The sequence below is a fragment of the Echeneis naucrates genome, chromosome 17, assembly GCF_900963305.1.
Source record: "Echeneis naucrates chromosome 17, fEcheNa1.1, whole genome shotgun sequence".
Taxonomy (NCBI): Eukaryota; Metazoa; Chordata; class Actinopteri; order Carangiformes; family Echeneidae; genus Echeneis; species Echeneis naucrates.
The window spans coordinates 8,424,265-8,440,970 of NC_042527.1; the positions used below are offsets into that span (position 1 = coordinate 8,424,265).

General features: G+C 39.6%; 1 protein-coding gene across 3 annotated transcripts; it reads right to left on the bottom strand.

Annotated features, from left to right (window-relative positions):
• Positions 1 to 1,739: 1,739 nt before the first annotated feature.
• On the bottom strand, positions 1,740 to 16,315 carry kdm4ab (lysine (K)-specific demethylase 4A, genome duplicate b). Of its 3 annotated transcripts, none has more exons than XM_029525147.1 (23): positions 16,178 to 16,315; positions 14,805 to 14,966; positions 14,477 to 14,652; positions 14,274 to 14,388; positions 13,893 to 14,086; positions 13,427 to 13,476; positions 13,212 to 13,315; positions 12,958 to 13,095; positions 12,587 to 12,813; positions 11,706 to 11,863; positions 10,752 to 11,434; positions 10,281 to 10,388; positions 9,993 to 10,104; positions 9,644 to 9,819; positions 9,256 to 9,469; positions 8,573 to 8,652; positions 7,350 to 7,405; positions 6,105 to 6,213; positions 5,103 to 5,294; positions 4,081 to 4,251; positions 3,792 to 3,911; positions 3,330 to 3,422; positions 1,740 to 3,221 (listed from the first exon to the last, which is right to left on the bottom strand). In XM_029525147.1, exons 2-23 carry the CDS (start codon positions 14,943 to 14,945, stop codon positions 3,084 to 3,086), a joined length of 3,555 nt encoding a protein of 1,184 aa, XP_029381007.1. In that variant the 5' UTR covers positions 14,946 to 14,966; positions 16,178 to 16,315; the 3' UTR covers positions 1,740 to 3,083. The 3 variants fall into 3 exon arrangements, with proteins under 3 accessions (XP_029381007.1, XP_029381006.1, XP_029381008.1); XM_029525146.1 differs by having other exon boundaries at positions 9,993 to 10,107; XM_029525148.1 differs by lacking the exon at positions 10,281 to 10,388.
• Between the last annotated feature and the right edge of the window lie 391 nt (positions 16,316 to 16,706).

The following is a 16,706-nucleotide window of genomic DNA, read 5'->3' on the forward strand; positions in this document are numbered from 1 at the left end:
GAGGAAACCCACACGGACAGCGAACATGCAAACTCCACACAGAAGGGCCCCAGGCCAGGGAACTGAACCTGCAACCTCATTATTGTGGGGCGACAGCGCTAACCACTGGGCCGCCGTATTTTGGTTTAGAAATAAAATAATACATTTTATGTATAAATGCATCTGCAATTATCAAGCATAAGATTAAATGACACACCAGTTATGGATGATTTTTGGGAAAAGTTCAAACTTTGTACAAAAAGCATAAATTTATCTGTTTTAAGTATATGTGTTATATGCTCAACACACCTCATCCTCTGCTATGCAATTATGGCATATTCTTTCAACCATACTGTATACAAGTGGTAAAAATATTACAGTATAAGCAGCTGGTTTGATTAAAACGTAATTTGAAGACTGTTGATTTAATTACAAATTAATACATTCTCTTAGTTGGGTTAGATAGCTGTTTGCCTCAAAATATGAAAAAATATATCAGTATAGCTGTTGTTATTATTTTATAACCTCTGTTATCTCAGCTGATCAGACTAATTAGACACAGAAGACCAGAAATGTGACGTTGATTATGAGAGACCAGGAGTATCGGTTGTCGGACAAATACTTCCTGTTGTGACCATTTTCCACAAGTGATGCTTGGTGGGTGTCGGTGGAACGTACTTTTTGAAACAGGTATGGACGAATAACTACTAAGGCTGCTCAGCTTTAAACCTGTTTTCACAAGTGAACAACCGCCTAAGTATTTGTGTGCTCAAACTTAGTGGTCACATGTTCGGACACGCCAGGTTAGGCATGTCTGAACATGATTATAAGTTAAAGTTTTACTGATCTATTAGGTTACTGTCTCAAATAACAGTTAGCTGAAACAGCCTGGTCGTTGACCTTAATAGAGGTCACTTGTTCCAGCTGCGGTGTCCACAAGACTCATCCTGCTTTAGACCAGCTGAAGCCCCTCTGGCTAAAATAAAATAGCCACTCAAAACCACGAGAAGGGTGAGAAAAAAAATCCTAATAAATAAACTAAATGACCACCTTGCAGTTGCCTCTGCCAAGTTAAAGGAAGTATGATCACAAGCTCCCCCTCCTGCCTTGCAGCATTGAATAAGAGCCAGAGGTGATTTAACAGAAACATTGTTTCACACTTAACTTTATCCTTTAAGACATTTATGTCATAATTAGTCTATGAATGTGTAAAAATGTGTTTAGTGAGGTCATACTGACCTTAACATTTGACTACAGAACTCTAATCTGTTCAGTGAATGTTTATACCAGATGTGACAAAACTCCCTCTGGGCATGACTGAGAGATCACATTTACAAGATTGCGAATTCATTTGGATCCTGAACTATATCCACTGAAATGTAACAATTTCATCTGAGTCCATGTGAGCTTTGATGCCTAGTCAAAACAAACTCCTTCCAGGTGGCCTTAAGAGTTCACATTCACGAGGCCAAAATCTTGTTTTGCAATGCCACAATGACCTCCGATCACCAAATTCTAATCACTTCATTGCTTCATCCAAATTTGAAGAAAATCCCAAAAGGTACTACTGAGGTCTTGTATTTATAAGAACGAGAGGGACATCTGAGACCGCCGAGAAAAACATTATGGCTCCACACTTGGAACAGAAGACTGTTGGGAGATGTTGGGTATTGGGAATAATACCTGAATCTCGGGAATTCCAATCTCAATTGGTAGCTGTTAGAAAAATACAGTGTACAGAATTCTTTTCTTAGCTCAAATTTTACTCAAACAGTTCATGTTTACAAAGATGATACAGATTTAATGCTTCTGTGAACATAAGCCCTCTCTACACAAAACTATTTCAAAGCAGGTACAAGGGACTGGAGAGAAAACTTGCTCTAACCGAAAATTACCCTCTTAAAGCATCTTTGTTTACGTGGGATCAAAGTATAACCTGTTTACAACATTCATCTCTAGTGCTAACATTTATCAGAAACAAAAAAAAAATCTAATTCTGGAGTCCATATGTCAAGAGAAAAAAAAAGTTCCATGGTAGGCTACAAGAAGTGCATTTACTTAGAGCAATTGAACCAGATCATTCACCCCTGAAATTTCAATGAATGAAAAGCGAGCCTAAAAATTTCAACATGATGCTTGTAAAGCTAACAATATAATAAATATAAATACATCTGAGGTTTTCTACAGATTGTGAAAAGGACATGACAAAAATAGCTTTGTTCTCAAATGTAATGTACTCACATAAATAAAGTGAAATAAAATTAATTACAATAGTTATAAACATTAAGCTTTAGAAAAACCGAAGCACACTTGGCCCTTTGAAGTGTAAGGCTTGGGCCATTAAAGCAACCGTAATTCTCTGCCATCTTCACAGTAGATGTCCCTAGCCACTCCTATGGGAAGAAACACTTGTTGAACCATGTAACGCAATGTATGAGATGAGCAGTATAAGATTAAGATTTGTCAAAAAGACACACCATTTCATTTCCTCTGGGTTGTAACCTAACAGCTCTTGCTTAGTCAAAAGAATGAATCAAATTTCATTTCATCCGAGTGCCTTAATTTCATTGGGGGTGGGTTGGGGGGGTTCCAAGATCACACGTCGTCTACCAAGCACTGCAAAAATTGAAAATTCATAGGCTGAAAATTATTATGAAAATAACATCTGCAAGTCAACAGCAAAAAATAACTTCTCGATAAACTGTCAAACATTGTATCCTATGTAAAGTGTTTACTGCTAAATGTGGTGGAAGAGAAAAAAAGAACACATCTTGTCCCAGTAAGACTCCAATCTTGTATGCATTTAATAATTCATTGATGGCTTCTTCCTGAGCAAAAGAAAGAAACAAAGAAAAAAAAAAAAAAAGGAAGAAAAAAATAGACAGGGTGATGGCTAACAAAGGTCAAAGATTATTTATTCAATGCACGCAAGTCATTTGAAGTCCCAGCCGTAGTTTATAAATATGTAGCCTAAAAGGCTGTGAAAGATGATGTGAAGGGTGATTCTATCAGTAGCCAGGCACAGAGAAGACCTGCAGCTCTCTGAACCGAGTTGATGGCGTGGAGAAGGAGTGGTGAAGAGCAAAGGAGAAAAGAACTGGAGGCTACTCCATGATGGCTCGGTAGATGACAGGCTCGATGTAGTCCTCTCTGTATCGAGAGTTGATGACCCGTTGCCTTTTGGAGTTCTGTTTGACGTCATTCTGTGTGAAGATCTCAAAACGCATGTCTGATGCCACCGACTAAGACACAAAAAATACCAGGGACAGAAATGAGTTTTGCTGCTGCCACAGATTTGAAATCACACCTCACAACATATTCTTAGCATTAAAAAAGGGATATTAGGTTACCATCCGCGACTTGACTCGTTTTGGCAGATCCTCGTCTAGAGTGTAGATATCTTCTCTCTTGACAGTGATTTGTGAGCCATCTTCAAACTCCACCTGAATGGCAACACATATACATGCTTAAAGCCAGTTTAATATGCAGCATAATTTCTCCCACATAAACTGCAACATTATAGGGAAATGGCATAAAAACACCAACTGGATTTTGAAGTACTTGATCATTAAAGTGACTTTTTAGCAGGTTGTCATAAGTATAGATTTTTTTTATGTTTTGGTGAGATTAAGGTAAATAACACATCAAATACTAATACTGGAAAACTTACCTCTACCTATGTATCAAAATACTAACTTTTTGACTGAAGGTCACCCATAACATCTTTTGAAGTGGTTAGACAAACCAAATTTAATAAATTAATAAATTATGTGAATGTCACGTCAAGTGAGACAGATAAGTAGGTGGTTTACCAGGTACATGGGGATGGCGTGTGATGCTACAAATTTGGCTCCATATATCAGCCCATCAGTCCACCGCACTTGAACAGCATCACCTTCTGAGGGAGGGCCGACACGAACACAGTCACGATTCTGCAAAGCACAGAGTCAGTGCTGAGTTCAGGCTGATCAGATTAGGAAACTTGTCATAGGTGGAAACTGAACAAGAAATTTTAGCTGTTATGGTTTTCATCTGTCACTGCAGTTTAACTGAGATTGACTTCATAGTGCAGCAGTGATAAAAAGAAACAATTTTATTTACCTCAATGTCCTCTGGAAAGAGATTATCGCTGTAGGAGCCGTCATCAAAAACCACCTCATAGAAGGTGGCTGTAGTCAGTTCTACCACTTCACTTTGGTAGTAGCGGCCATTTTTGTATTTACAAATCACCTTCTGCCCAACTGCCAACTCCCGCATGGAAGCCTTGTTGCGCTAAGGAACAAAAACAGAAAGAGTGTCGCTACTACACAAAAAAGAGAAGAGAAGTCAGTTTTGGAGGGCAATAAACAGCCCAAGTCTTTAAAGTCACCAAGGCTTGAGCTACTGTAGCAGCTAAGAGAATACTTTCACATCAGTAGCATGAACCCAGAAAATAATGCTGAGTATCACAGCTGAGACAAGCTCAGACATGTTTTAGCTGAGCTCAAAATCACAGCGGCATGAAGTTTATCGGCATTTGGTGAAGATGAATTTTGTTGCTGCACGTCTCTGGACAGGAGTAAGCAGATGTCTGTCTCCCCAAATTAGTGAATTATAACAGCCTGAACATGCACAAGAGGAATACTCCCTGCAGCAGTTGAGAGATATTACTGTGCTAAGAGTGTAAAATAATACAAATTAATCTTAGCACTTAGGTAAGTGTGCATATCCACCCACGTTAAGTGAACAACAAGATTAAAATTTACCTAAAAATTGAGTGGATTTCATTCTGTTTATTAAAAAAAATATATAAAGTATATGACTGGAGCATTGAAGATGAATTTTTTGGCAGACAAAACCCCTCCTCAAGTTCAGACAGGATGGACTTGGCTGTTTCTCACATGAATTTCAGGTTTCAAAAAGGAGTGCACTCGTGGGAAAGCAGGTCATGAGTGTGTAGATTGCCAGATAAACAACCTAATCTGAACACGGCAGCGAAGTCAGACACAAAACAGAAAGCCAGTCTGTATTTCAACTTTAAACCAAGCTAGAATTATGTACACAAAAACTACTGTTACATGCCCTTTTACACCTAATTCATTCATTCACCAATTCATTGCCTGACTTGGTTTTGGGCATACTACCTCAGGCATGACGGGCGTCCTGTGTCTGTGGCAGGTGATGTAGACTATGAATGGCCAGTCGTCGGGGTGCATGAGGATACCAGCTGCCTGAGCGCAGGTGGGGTGGAACGCTGTGGAGCAGCGGCCGTGGGAGCACTGGACACAGCAGCCCGTCACTTCCCTCTTCATCCGTTTCCTGCAGTACACACACTTCTATCGGGGGGACAAAGGCACAGGCATAGAAGGAGAATGGGGGGATGGGGGTGGATCAAAAGCAAAAAGTTAGTAGGTTCATGTAAAGGAAGTGAAGCGGAAGGATAGGAGGCGATAGGAAACAAGAGATAGAGAATGAGGAGGACCCAAAAAAAAAAAAACCAAAACAACAAAACCACCCAACAACAAATCTATGTAAGATCGGAGATTAGATAACTGGGAAACTGAAATGTTGTGGGGAAATCTTCTTTCTTATTTCATTCTGATACATGTACTAATTCTGAGTAAGACATTTAAGGAAGGCTCCAACACAATAAAGACGGAAATAACTATTCTGATCCAAGTCTTATATTATTTCCAGGGGACTATTTGTATGACTCATTAAACAAGCTGATACGTGTTTGTCAGCCTTTCACACTGTTTAATACCAAAAGGTCAAACTAGAATCACTATGTGGAAATTTATGTCATGAGTGAGAAGCGCAAACATACTATCAAAGTACATCTGATATCAAGAGTCTGGTTTCTACATGTGCCAAAAGCAGACAGTAGATACATGATGCCATGGGAAAGAGGCACAATTATACATGTGTGGCAAGACAGTCTGAAACCATTTCTGCCATGGCATTCAGATATTCATCCCAAAAAACCTTTTGGGGAAATAGCAGGGCAGGGCATCTGCTGTATAATATAGGTTTCTCCCACATAAACGGGAATTTCCTTCTTAACTAAAGCTGAAAAACAGTTATCCTTTTCTAAATTTCTGCAGTCCTACTGGACATAACCCAAATGTAGCTGTAGCAAACCTTACCAGTCTGAACCGTGGCAGTGGTATAGCAGAGAGGTCAATGGGGCTCCGCTCAGTGATGTTGACAAAGCGGGCTTCAAGCACAGTGATGGCACAGAGCACATGAACCCACCTGTGTGAAAGGCAAACATGAAGATGATTTGGGACAAAGAGTTCAATGTCCAGAGGTAATGTTTTCTACCAGCACTGGAGCATGTATTCAGCAATGTAGGCTACAATGTTAAAACTTAAATTATGTGGAGCCCAGCATAATTCAGCGACACAATGTCCTTGTATGTATACTGTATAAAGCATGCAAATCCATTGTTTCCAAGACCACTAGAAAATGATTAGATTCTAATAAGAAGTATTTTAAACTTGTAAAATGTTTGACAAAACGTGGATTTGCAGACTTTTCACACACGTCTCACTGTGTTTGGGTTTCTAGGAGATAGTCGTCCAGAGGGCAGATGATGTGAATCATGTAGCAACTGTATTTTTGATATCTCAGCAAATGCCATTCACAGAAAGAGACCTTAAGGGAACCTTATGTCATCTTTGTGGTGATTAACGAAAGAAGGAAGGAGAAGATAAAAAAAAAAAAAAAAAAAAAAAATAAGGGGGGGGGGGGGGGGGGGTCCACTGGTTTCAGGGCTCCAGTGTTCAGCTACAATTCAGGAACTGATACAAGACCTGTGTCTGAGGATCTCAGCCTATGATGCATACTCAACAATAACAGGACGTCAACACCAAGTACAACCATACTGCTGAGTCATTCAAGATTGGTGGCTAATATTAAACAATGTGTCTGTCCTCAAGCAGTTCCTGTCATTTGAACTGTCATTAAACTGTTGAAGTCTAAACTGAAAGACACAGTTGGATCCATGTCTATTTGTACAGTATATACATAGTCCTTCCATTTCAGAGAGTAAAAATTAGACATAGATCTACCGTATGAATTTCTGTATATGTTTAACTGCATTTTAAAAGAAAATATAGCTTGATCCAACAGATGGATGTGAATAGTAGCAAACTGAAGTCTTAATGCAGTTAAAGGAAAGTGAAAGAAAGCCATGGATGGCAATCTGTTGTGCAGCAATCATACAGGTACTATCAAAAGGGCTGTTTTGTAAGCATTCCAAAAAACTGCCTTTACAAAACAATAATCATGAAGGTGACGTCTTTTTTCTCACCTTCATTTTGAGGGAACCATTAATGATAAAGCCTGATTTTTATTTTTTGCTCTATGGTGTCTGCTAAAGTACTTACTTGTCATTGTTGGCTCTCTGCAGTGCACCACCTCTCAGGGAACAGAGGCAGCAGTCCTACACAGAAAAAAACAAAAAAACAAACAAAAAAAAAAACACGCAATTTCATTAAACATTTACAATCAACATCTCTGACCACTGCCCTGCTTGTCTTTCAACGTTTATTACACGTATTTAGCTTAGTCAAGGTTTAGGTACAGCTACGGATGGTGGAAATCAAAAGAGCAACACTCCAGATTGAATATTTGATTTGGAAATACGGTGGTACATCTCTCAGTAAATAATAACCACTAAATATTTTTATCCAAGCCACAGCATTAATAAACAATAGACAATAAAGCTTGGCTTGTATGGCTATAGTGATTTTCATTCAAGCATCATTGGAAAATATTCTATTTGCAAAAATTATTTGTTTGACTTGTTACGTTGTGTACAGGTTTTCTTCCAGTTTATGGAGTGTTCTAATCGAGTGAGGGTTGTAGTGGGGCCACAGGGTTTTGGGTGTGAAATTGTGTGGCAAGTTCCCTGTGTACACAAAAATAGACCTGCATTTAAATTCTAATATCGAAAAACGACAACAGGAAAAGGAATGACAGCAAAGTCCTTTGAGGTGCCATCATGAACTACAGTAGAGCGTTGCTCACTGTTGGTCAGATGTGTGTTAATATGAGGCCACATTCCCAAAATGTCTCTTCTATTGTTCCGAGCAGAGAGGAATACTAAAAGAAAGGAAATACAATGATACATTCTACAAACAAAGCTGGGAAAGACAAATTCCTCTAACAATAACATATAAAGCTCTGTCTCAGAACAAAGGAAGTGGTGTCATGGGGAGGCAAGTTTACTTTAAGTGCATCAAAAGCAGCTGTCAACAGGCTGCCTTTGTGATGGTGAAGTGCATGATAGCTTATAATGCACTTTTTCGTGAACTTCGGACCAGTCTGATGGTAGTGTGGACATCTACGTCCATTTCAGTTTGACTCTTAAAAACAAGTATTCTCTCCAATTACTTAGAAAGGCATCATGATACTAATGACACACGTTTCCTGTGTGGGATCAGTAATGTTTATCTTATGTTACTACATCCTGTAATACTCAATACAGGGAAATGTGTTCCTTTACTCTACATATAACAATAAAACACTTTATTGCGGTTAATCTTTGAATCTACTTGACATTGTGGATGTCAGCTAATGGCACTGGTCTAACAGTAAGAAAACTGACCTCAGTGAGGGCATCAGCTTCACAGCGTGCACACAGCCAGTCATCTAGCTCCGCTCCATCACCAGACACACCATAGCAACCTGAACAGAAAAGAAACGTCACACATTCAGGACTCAGGTCTCATTTCAAAGTGTAGTTATCAGTTGTTTTTTTTTCCTATCAGATTAAGTAAAATGATTGAATTTCTTGTGTTTCAAAACCTATTGTTATTTTGTGAGTACCAGAGTTTTATATGACCATTTTGATCACAGATAACTGGTCTGAGGTCAAAAGAGGCATAGTAATATCCTGTAAATCCGGTGGAACTGGTCAGTGTGGGTGTTGGTTACTTAACAGAATGGAACAGAACTGACTGGAGTATAAATGAACAGGCCATAAAACAAGTAAAGAGCAAGTTTAACATAAAATGTACTCTGGGAGAGATTTAAAATATCAAAAATAAAACTTAAATTGGGCATAACTACTAGCAGTTTATTCTGCAAAGAATTCCAATTCAGAATGTGTGTAAGAAGTTAGTTTGTGTATTCATCCATAATGCAATGTTAGCCTTTGATGATGGCCCTTTTAGTGGAGTAGAGGTTTCTGAATAATAACAGAAGGATACATTTCATTTTACAATCCCTTATGTGCTCCAGCTCATGCATATTTTATTGCATAGCTGGCAATTTCATAAAAAGGCTTACTGGTGTGTACACGGACGCAGCACTGAGCACAGCTGACCAGCCTACTGGTCCCATCCTCTGCTACATGAGGGTTCGACAGCTGCCCCTCATCGCTATCGCTTGTCTTGCTGGTTTGGGTGTTGAAACACATTTCTGGAATGAGCGGTTTGGACCACTGGTGGCCTCCTGGACGGTTCACCAAAGTCATATTGGTGCTGTCGCTACCGGACTCAGACTGGAGGGGCAAACATAAGTCAAGCAAAGCAAAAGGTCAAATTATTTAATTCTTCCATTAGATGTGATTTTTTTTAGATGGCTCCAAAAAAAAAAAAGTCTGTCAACAGCTGATATTCATCAATTTAACAACACATTTGGGTTCATGAAAGCATTAAGTAGTTATGGCTCTCACTTGATGGTAAGTGTGAAAGATGAGGCAGATGGAGCAGTATGGTGCATGTTGGCCCATGCTCCTGTTGTACTCTCTCTCTGCCTGCAGGTTATATGGTCGGCACTGCCAGAGCTGAGTTAGTGGCTTCGCCCACTCCTCCTTCTCTTCTTGTTCAACCTCCATGTCTACATACACATCTACTTAGGAGAGAAGAGGCAATGTTGAAAGGGAAATATTGATCTTAAATACTGGAAACAGTCAAGGGGGAAGGACCCCATTATGAAATTCACAGTGCTTGATAAAATGGCATTATTACGCATTAAATTGCCTACATTGGAAATAAAGCAAGGAGAACAAGAGTTGTGCTCACCATCGTCACTGTGCACCTCTCTGATTAGAGGGTGGTGGCGTGGCAATTTTCGGAGCTGCTCCTGCTGCTGCTTTTTGACCACTGACTTGCAGTATGACTGCTCTTCTGACACCTGCTGAGCAACCAGTGTATTGAAAGAGAAAAAAATAAAAGCAAGAATGAGACTGGGTCTGAATGAACTTAATATTTGTTGCCATATTTAACTCTTTTGAGGCATATTGGGAGCTCTGTACTGGTACGCATACACTGCCTGGTTTAAAAGTTTGACCAGAGTTTGTAGCTACTTACATGATGATTGTGAGCAATCATCTTCGTCTCATTATGAATAGGTTTCTTGACAGGAATGGAGTCTTTCAGGATGACAATGCCACTATCCACAAGGGGGCATTGGTTACTCTGTAGTTTGAACAAGATATAAAAGTAGAATAAAATGAAAGATTCATTGTTTTTCTTAATGACAAAAAGAATTTAGTTAGTAAGATTTAGTAGTGATGTTGACCTCCAAAAGATTAGTAAGTTAACTCGTGCAAGGAAAATGCACCAGTACAGAGCCACCAAAGTCTTATCGCCACAGTACCTACAAGCATGTCTATATGCTAAATAGACGGTTAACAATGTTTTAACTTGACTGAAATGACGATGCATGCACAATACGCTGTGATAAACACACATCCCATTGTGCAGAGAGCATACAATGGCTGGCACTAACCATAACTTCTTTGTCTCAGTGAGTCTGTTAGAAAGAATGAAGGTACTGACCTTTCTCTTGTTGTTCTTGGGGCTTTCCATTTCCATTTGGCTCAACTCTTTAGATTCAGTTTGAGTCTCGAATGAGGCAGACATACTTGTTTGTTCAACGTCAAGCTTCTCCACTTCAACCTGAGCTGCAATGGATGTGGACATTTTGGGTTTGTCTTCCTCTTGGTCCTGGTCCTCACCAGGACTAGGCAGTTCTAATTTATTCTGTGCTACTTTGGTGAGAATATTTTCAGATTCTGGCTGTGGCTCTTCTCTTACACAGCTTGGTGCCTGAGATGAAGACTGAACTTGTGTGTGAGACTGTGTGCAGGTTTTGTGCTGGAGATGACGGGGTTGATGCTCTCTGGCATAGCTGTGCACCTGGAGCTGTGTGTGAGGTTGTCGCTGCTTTTCTAGAGTGTAGCTGTGCACCTGCAGGGTGTCTTTTGGGCTAAGAGTCCTGTGAAAGAGAAGGCTGGCAACACCCATTTTGCGGGTCGGCTGAGTGGTTGCTTCCGACCACGTAGATGCCACTGAAACTGATAGATGCCCATTTCTGGCCGGGGACTGTGATGAGATTGCAGGTGCACGAGTCTTGGTATAATGAGGGGGGCGGCCTCCATCACTTTTACTTTGGGTTAAGCCCCTGTGAAATGGATCCATTAAAGTGAGCTTTGTTGGCGTGACAACCAATTTTGGTGGTCCTGAAATTTGAAATAAGTGGTCAGTGTAGGAAATTTGGGAACATTCCTTCATCGCATTTAAAAAAAAAAAAAAAAAGTAAAAAAAAAATATAATAATAATAATAATAATAATAATTAAAAAAATATAATCAGCATCTCAAACCTGCCATATAGGTACTAATAACACCATTTATACACTGAGAACTTGGACACTCACAAAATGCTAACAGTAAATATAGTGCTACTTAGAGCAAGTATGAATGGCTATGGCCCAGCCTTAATATTATTTTACCTTTATTTCTCTTGCCATCTTGTGACACAATACGTGGAGGTATAAGGCTTAGCCTGGGACGCTTCCCATATTGCTCCTCTTCTTCATCCTTTGGGACTACTTCCTCAGGCACCTCGAGACATACCCTGTGTCTCTTGGTCTCTATCCTCTGTGTCATACTGAGGATTGATCAAATAAAGACAGGGGGCAGTGGATTAGCCACAGCTCTGAGCATAAAGCCTTAAAGTCCGTAATTGTCATTACAAGCAAAATATAAACTATGTATCCAAAATAAATATAAAAAAAATTAAGAGGCATTAATTAAACATGCCCTTGGGTATATCAATTATGAAAGCACAATAATGGACAGAAATAGCATTGAATGAATTATGTATGTTATTCCCTCTCTCATTCCCCAAATTTCCTGTTGCTCTAAATGATCATATCTAATAAAAATGAAACACTCGAATAAATAACTTGTCGACCAGCAGCTCACCACCTGCACCATCTGAAACTTGTGGTGATAAACCAATATCAACTAAGGATCCAAATGTTTAACCAGTATTTACTTAATTTTAATTCAGATTTAACTGTATTAATTTAAATGTATTAACCAATTAGCCAGCAATGTTAATATCAAAAACAGAAATGAAATACTTTATCTAATTTGTGCCTTGGTTGCAGTAGTTGAATTGATTTACATTTTTGTCAAATCAAAACCGGACATGTCCACAACTTGGATGTAGGAATGCCCTTCTCTGATCTGACAATTTGGTCTAAGGATCAGGGCCAACAATGAAATCTAGGAGTACTAAATCTTTCTACACATGCATGACATTTCACTGGGTAAACCATAAAAAGTGCATAGTAAAAGGACTCTCTTTTCTGCAGGAACAACCCACCTCTTCCGTTCTCCGTCGTCCCCACAGCACTCAATGAAGCTACTGTTGCTATTGCTAATGACATCATTGAAGGAGTCCCCCAGAAACTCACAAGCCTCTGGGGTAGGCCTCGAGTGGTCAATGGGCACAACATCTCGTCCTGCCAGCCACTGCTCATAGCGATCAGGCTGGAATTTCTTTACAAACACATCCATGGAAATCTTCACCATGTCCTTCCGGCATGAACACTGAAGTAGATGAAGGCAGTAGCAATTTGTGATTCAAATTATACAAACTAATGACATAAAAATACAAGTTTGGATTCTTACTGGCAATTTGATTATATCAAGTTAAAGTGAATTTTTCCCATGATAATCTGGGGAAATTCTCACCAAAACTGCTTGCTTGCCATATTCGATCCATCTCTCTGTTGCAAAGTTGGTGGACTCGGCACAGTTAAAGCCATGGTTGAATCCAGCATGATAGGCGTAAGGGAAGGTTACCATGAACTGACCAGCCTCCTGGGTGATCTGATGAAACAGTTACAAAATAATTAATGACTGCAGTTTATACATTTGGCTTGTGTAATGGTTATAAAGATCAGACAAGCCATTTGATATTCAAATTAGAGAAACTTGTCCTTCACCTTTTCAAATGGAATGCCATATTTCTTCAGGATAGAGGGAGAAATGAGAGTCATCTTGTGCCTCAAAAAGGCCTCACAATTTTGGGAACTACCAGGAAAGAATCCTAGAAGTATAAAAAGCCAACAGATGTTACACTTATATGGGTGAACCTGTAGGTTCCACAATGGTTCATAGCTTTGTGACACCCATTGAAAAATGTCCATTGTTTTCATACCTTTCGCCAAACGCTCCAGTCTTTTCCCATGTTCTGGAGGAACACAGTACCTGCAGACAATACATTTTAATGTAATTTTTTTCATTCACAGCAAATTGATAATGCATATTTGTCCATTTGCTGATTATCTTTTCAGCGATTATTCTGTTTAACTGACAGAAGTTAAGGTAAGTGTGTTTCTATTAAATGGTCCAATGCACTGAAGGTTGTGTTGTCCCCCACTTGTAAATGGCTTTGGGTAAAATGTCCCACAACTGAATCAATGGTCACTCATATGACACAGGAAGCCTGTCTTTTGGCTGCTATGCAAATTACACCACTTAAATCATTCTGGCAGGGAGTTTTGTTTAGACATAAGCAGACAGTCTTAGCTATAGTTCAACAGGTTTAACACAAATGCACAAAAACAAATTAAACTTTTAGGGGAACATAAGAACATTATAAAAAAAAATATATATATAAATACCATGATTTTGGCTCTCCAAAGTGCAAGTAGTTTATACTGTAGAGGTCCATGTCCTCAGTGTGCCATGCAAAAGTGGTCTTCCACATGCCAAAGTACAAGTAGGGTGTATTAACACCCTCAATAGTAATGCCACTTTCGCGCTCAACAGTATCCAAGATGGTCTCAAGATGGCAAATGTTCCACTCTTTGACTTCCTGTAGGAGCAGAGAAAATAATACATAATCAACACACTAGAACCGATAGCATCATAAACATCAGCGCGATTGTCAACATTATCAGGATCCTGTGCATATCATGTCAACTGGTACACAGCCAGGACAAAGAAAACCCACCATTTTAATTTTCAAGATATCTAAAACTTGTCATAACATGTTAACTCACAGGGTCATACAGGGTTCCATTAACATCAGCTCCATATATGGGAGGATTAAATGTCACATTCTTCCAGTACTTCCTCTCCAGCTCCTCAAAGTCATCATAATGGGGACTACAGAACCTACAGGAGATATAAACAACAGTACAGTTAAGACTATTCAGTGGCACAGATTCTCTAATAAATTGTAGAATTATTTTGAAATACTTACTTGTCACTGTTGGCAATTTTGCGGAACTCTTTGACAGTCATGGACTTCTTCTGGATATTGTACTGTGTGAAAAGACCAGACTGGCCTGTCACCACCTGCTGGATCGGTGCAGGTATCACCAAATCATCGATGTCATCATAGGAGCCTCTAGGCTTCCATTCCTTTGGTGGGACAATCTTAGAGGAGCAAAAAAGAAAAATGTTATTCTGTTTCCTTAACAAAATTTGTTCTTGAGATCTTTCACTGTCAATTTTTTATGAATTTACAACTAATAAATGACCTCCAATAAACACAATGATGTCTTTGAGTACATTGTATAAATACTTACTTTAGCCAGGCCTGCTTTGTGTGCTCCCTGAGACTCCATATATGCAATGTAGCGGCTGAAGTTTGTGAATTCCTCAGCAGTGGGGTAGAAAGTCATGATCCCCTTGGAGCCATGGTTTTGGGAAACCATGTCAGACGCCATCCCAATGATCAGTGGCAGCGCCTGTACATCATAAATGTTTCAGTCTAGTTTGGCTTAAATAAAATTTAGATCTTTATTGTCCACTGCTTGTGGAAATTCATCTTTGGCCCCACAAAGACACATGGTACATACAAGAGCTTCTGACACCACAAATTGACAGGCATGTAATAACACGATAATGAGCAAAATAGTGCGTAGTGTTAAAAAACACTGCATATAAACTCGTCAGCATGCCATGGAAATGCGCCAGATACTGAAACTGTTTCACTATTTATCTTTTATTCAAAGTCATGCATTTCCAACAAGATCTGATACATTGGTAGGCTCTCGTGACTCTCATTTCTCGTCACATAGTTGCCAAAATTTCGAATGGAAAAGAACTGATAATACCGAATGCAATTTGTAGTTATTTTCTGAATATTGCTACATACATCTAAGTGTTCAATCCACAGTCACTGTTAAATGTGGGGGACAGGCTGGTCCGGACCGGGGCTGGAAAAGCTCTGACCGGCACTGATTGGTTCACGCCGCGGCTCTTTAATTCTGTCTGGCTGAGGAAGCCTCGTCAGTTAGCATTAGCCTTAGCTCATTTACACCCAGGCTAAAGACACTCGAGCTAATCCTGGTAGCCAAAGAGCAGCGGCACCTAGCATAGCGTTAGCACGTCTGATTTAGCTCGGATAGCACAACACTGGGTGTAAAATCCCATTTAAACCTGACCATGAACGTGACACTCGAAGTAATATGCAAATTCCTAAAGGCAGTAAATCCTGTCATTGTGTCTATATTGTTTCTCCAAGGAAAATGCAACAATCGCAAGACAGTTAGTAATAGCTAGCTAGTTCACGTTAACACCGCGATGAGACGCGACTATATGCTGCATCACAGAGTCCGCCGTCGCTTGATTATATCAAATCCCGTTTATTTGTGTAGTACGCTGTTAGTGAACTTGGATAGAAATGGCCCCGACTAAGATTTATCATGTTTCAAAATTACTACTACGTCGTTAAACGGGCCGTTCAACAAGTGAAGAGTTTGACAGATGATGCAAACATTGAAACTCTCGATCGACAAGTCAATGGTGAGTTCCAGGAAATAGACTGCACCCGACACTTACCCTCGACGTTGGCTGAGGAGCAGTTCCGGCTAATTTAGCCGTCAGACTAGCATGGTGAGTTAGGAAGCTAACACTGAGGGACGGCCGTGAGATAACTCGACATGCAGATACTCACCACCTCCTCTAGGTCGATTCAGAAGTTGTGTCTGGCGTTGGAAAGACCTCGTAATCAACAGAAACAGCAGCTGTGGGGAGCAGTGTCAGAAGTCAGCCTGATAACTAAGCCCCCAGTGAGTAGATCACTATCCTCCATTACCGCTTCTACGCATGCACACGCACCTCGGATTTTGTTTACCACAACACGCATGGGACACGCTCAGCCAATCAGAGGCCGTGTTCATTCGCTAAAATCTAAGTTTGTATAATGGATGTAAATTCAAACTTCATTAACCGAATTGTTTCGTTTTGTATTGTGAAAGGCTCTATAATGTTGCGATTAATGACGGGCTCAAAAAAACAAACAAAAAAAAAACAACTATAAATAATTAATTATTGCTTATACTACAACGGGTTCTCACATAGATGTATTGGGGAATTGATTAAATTCACTCCAATGGCAGTTAAATACGTTTATTTATTAGAAATAGTTGGGCTCCAATACACTCTAACTTACATATGGTCTAGAGATCATATGTTCTAGTAAT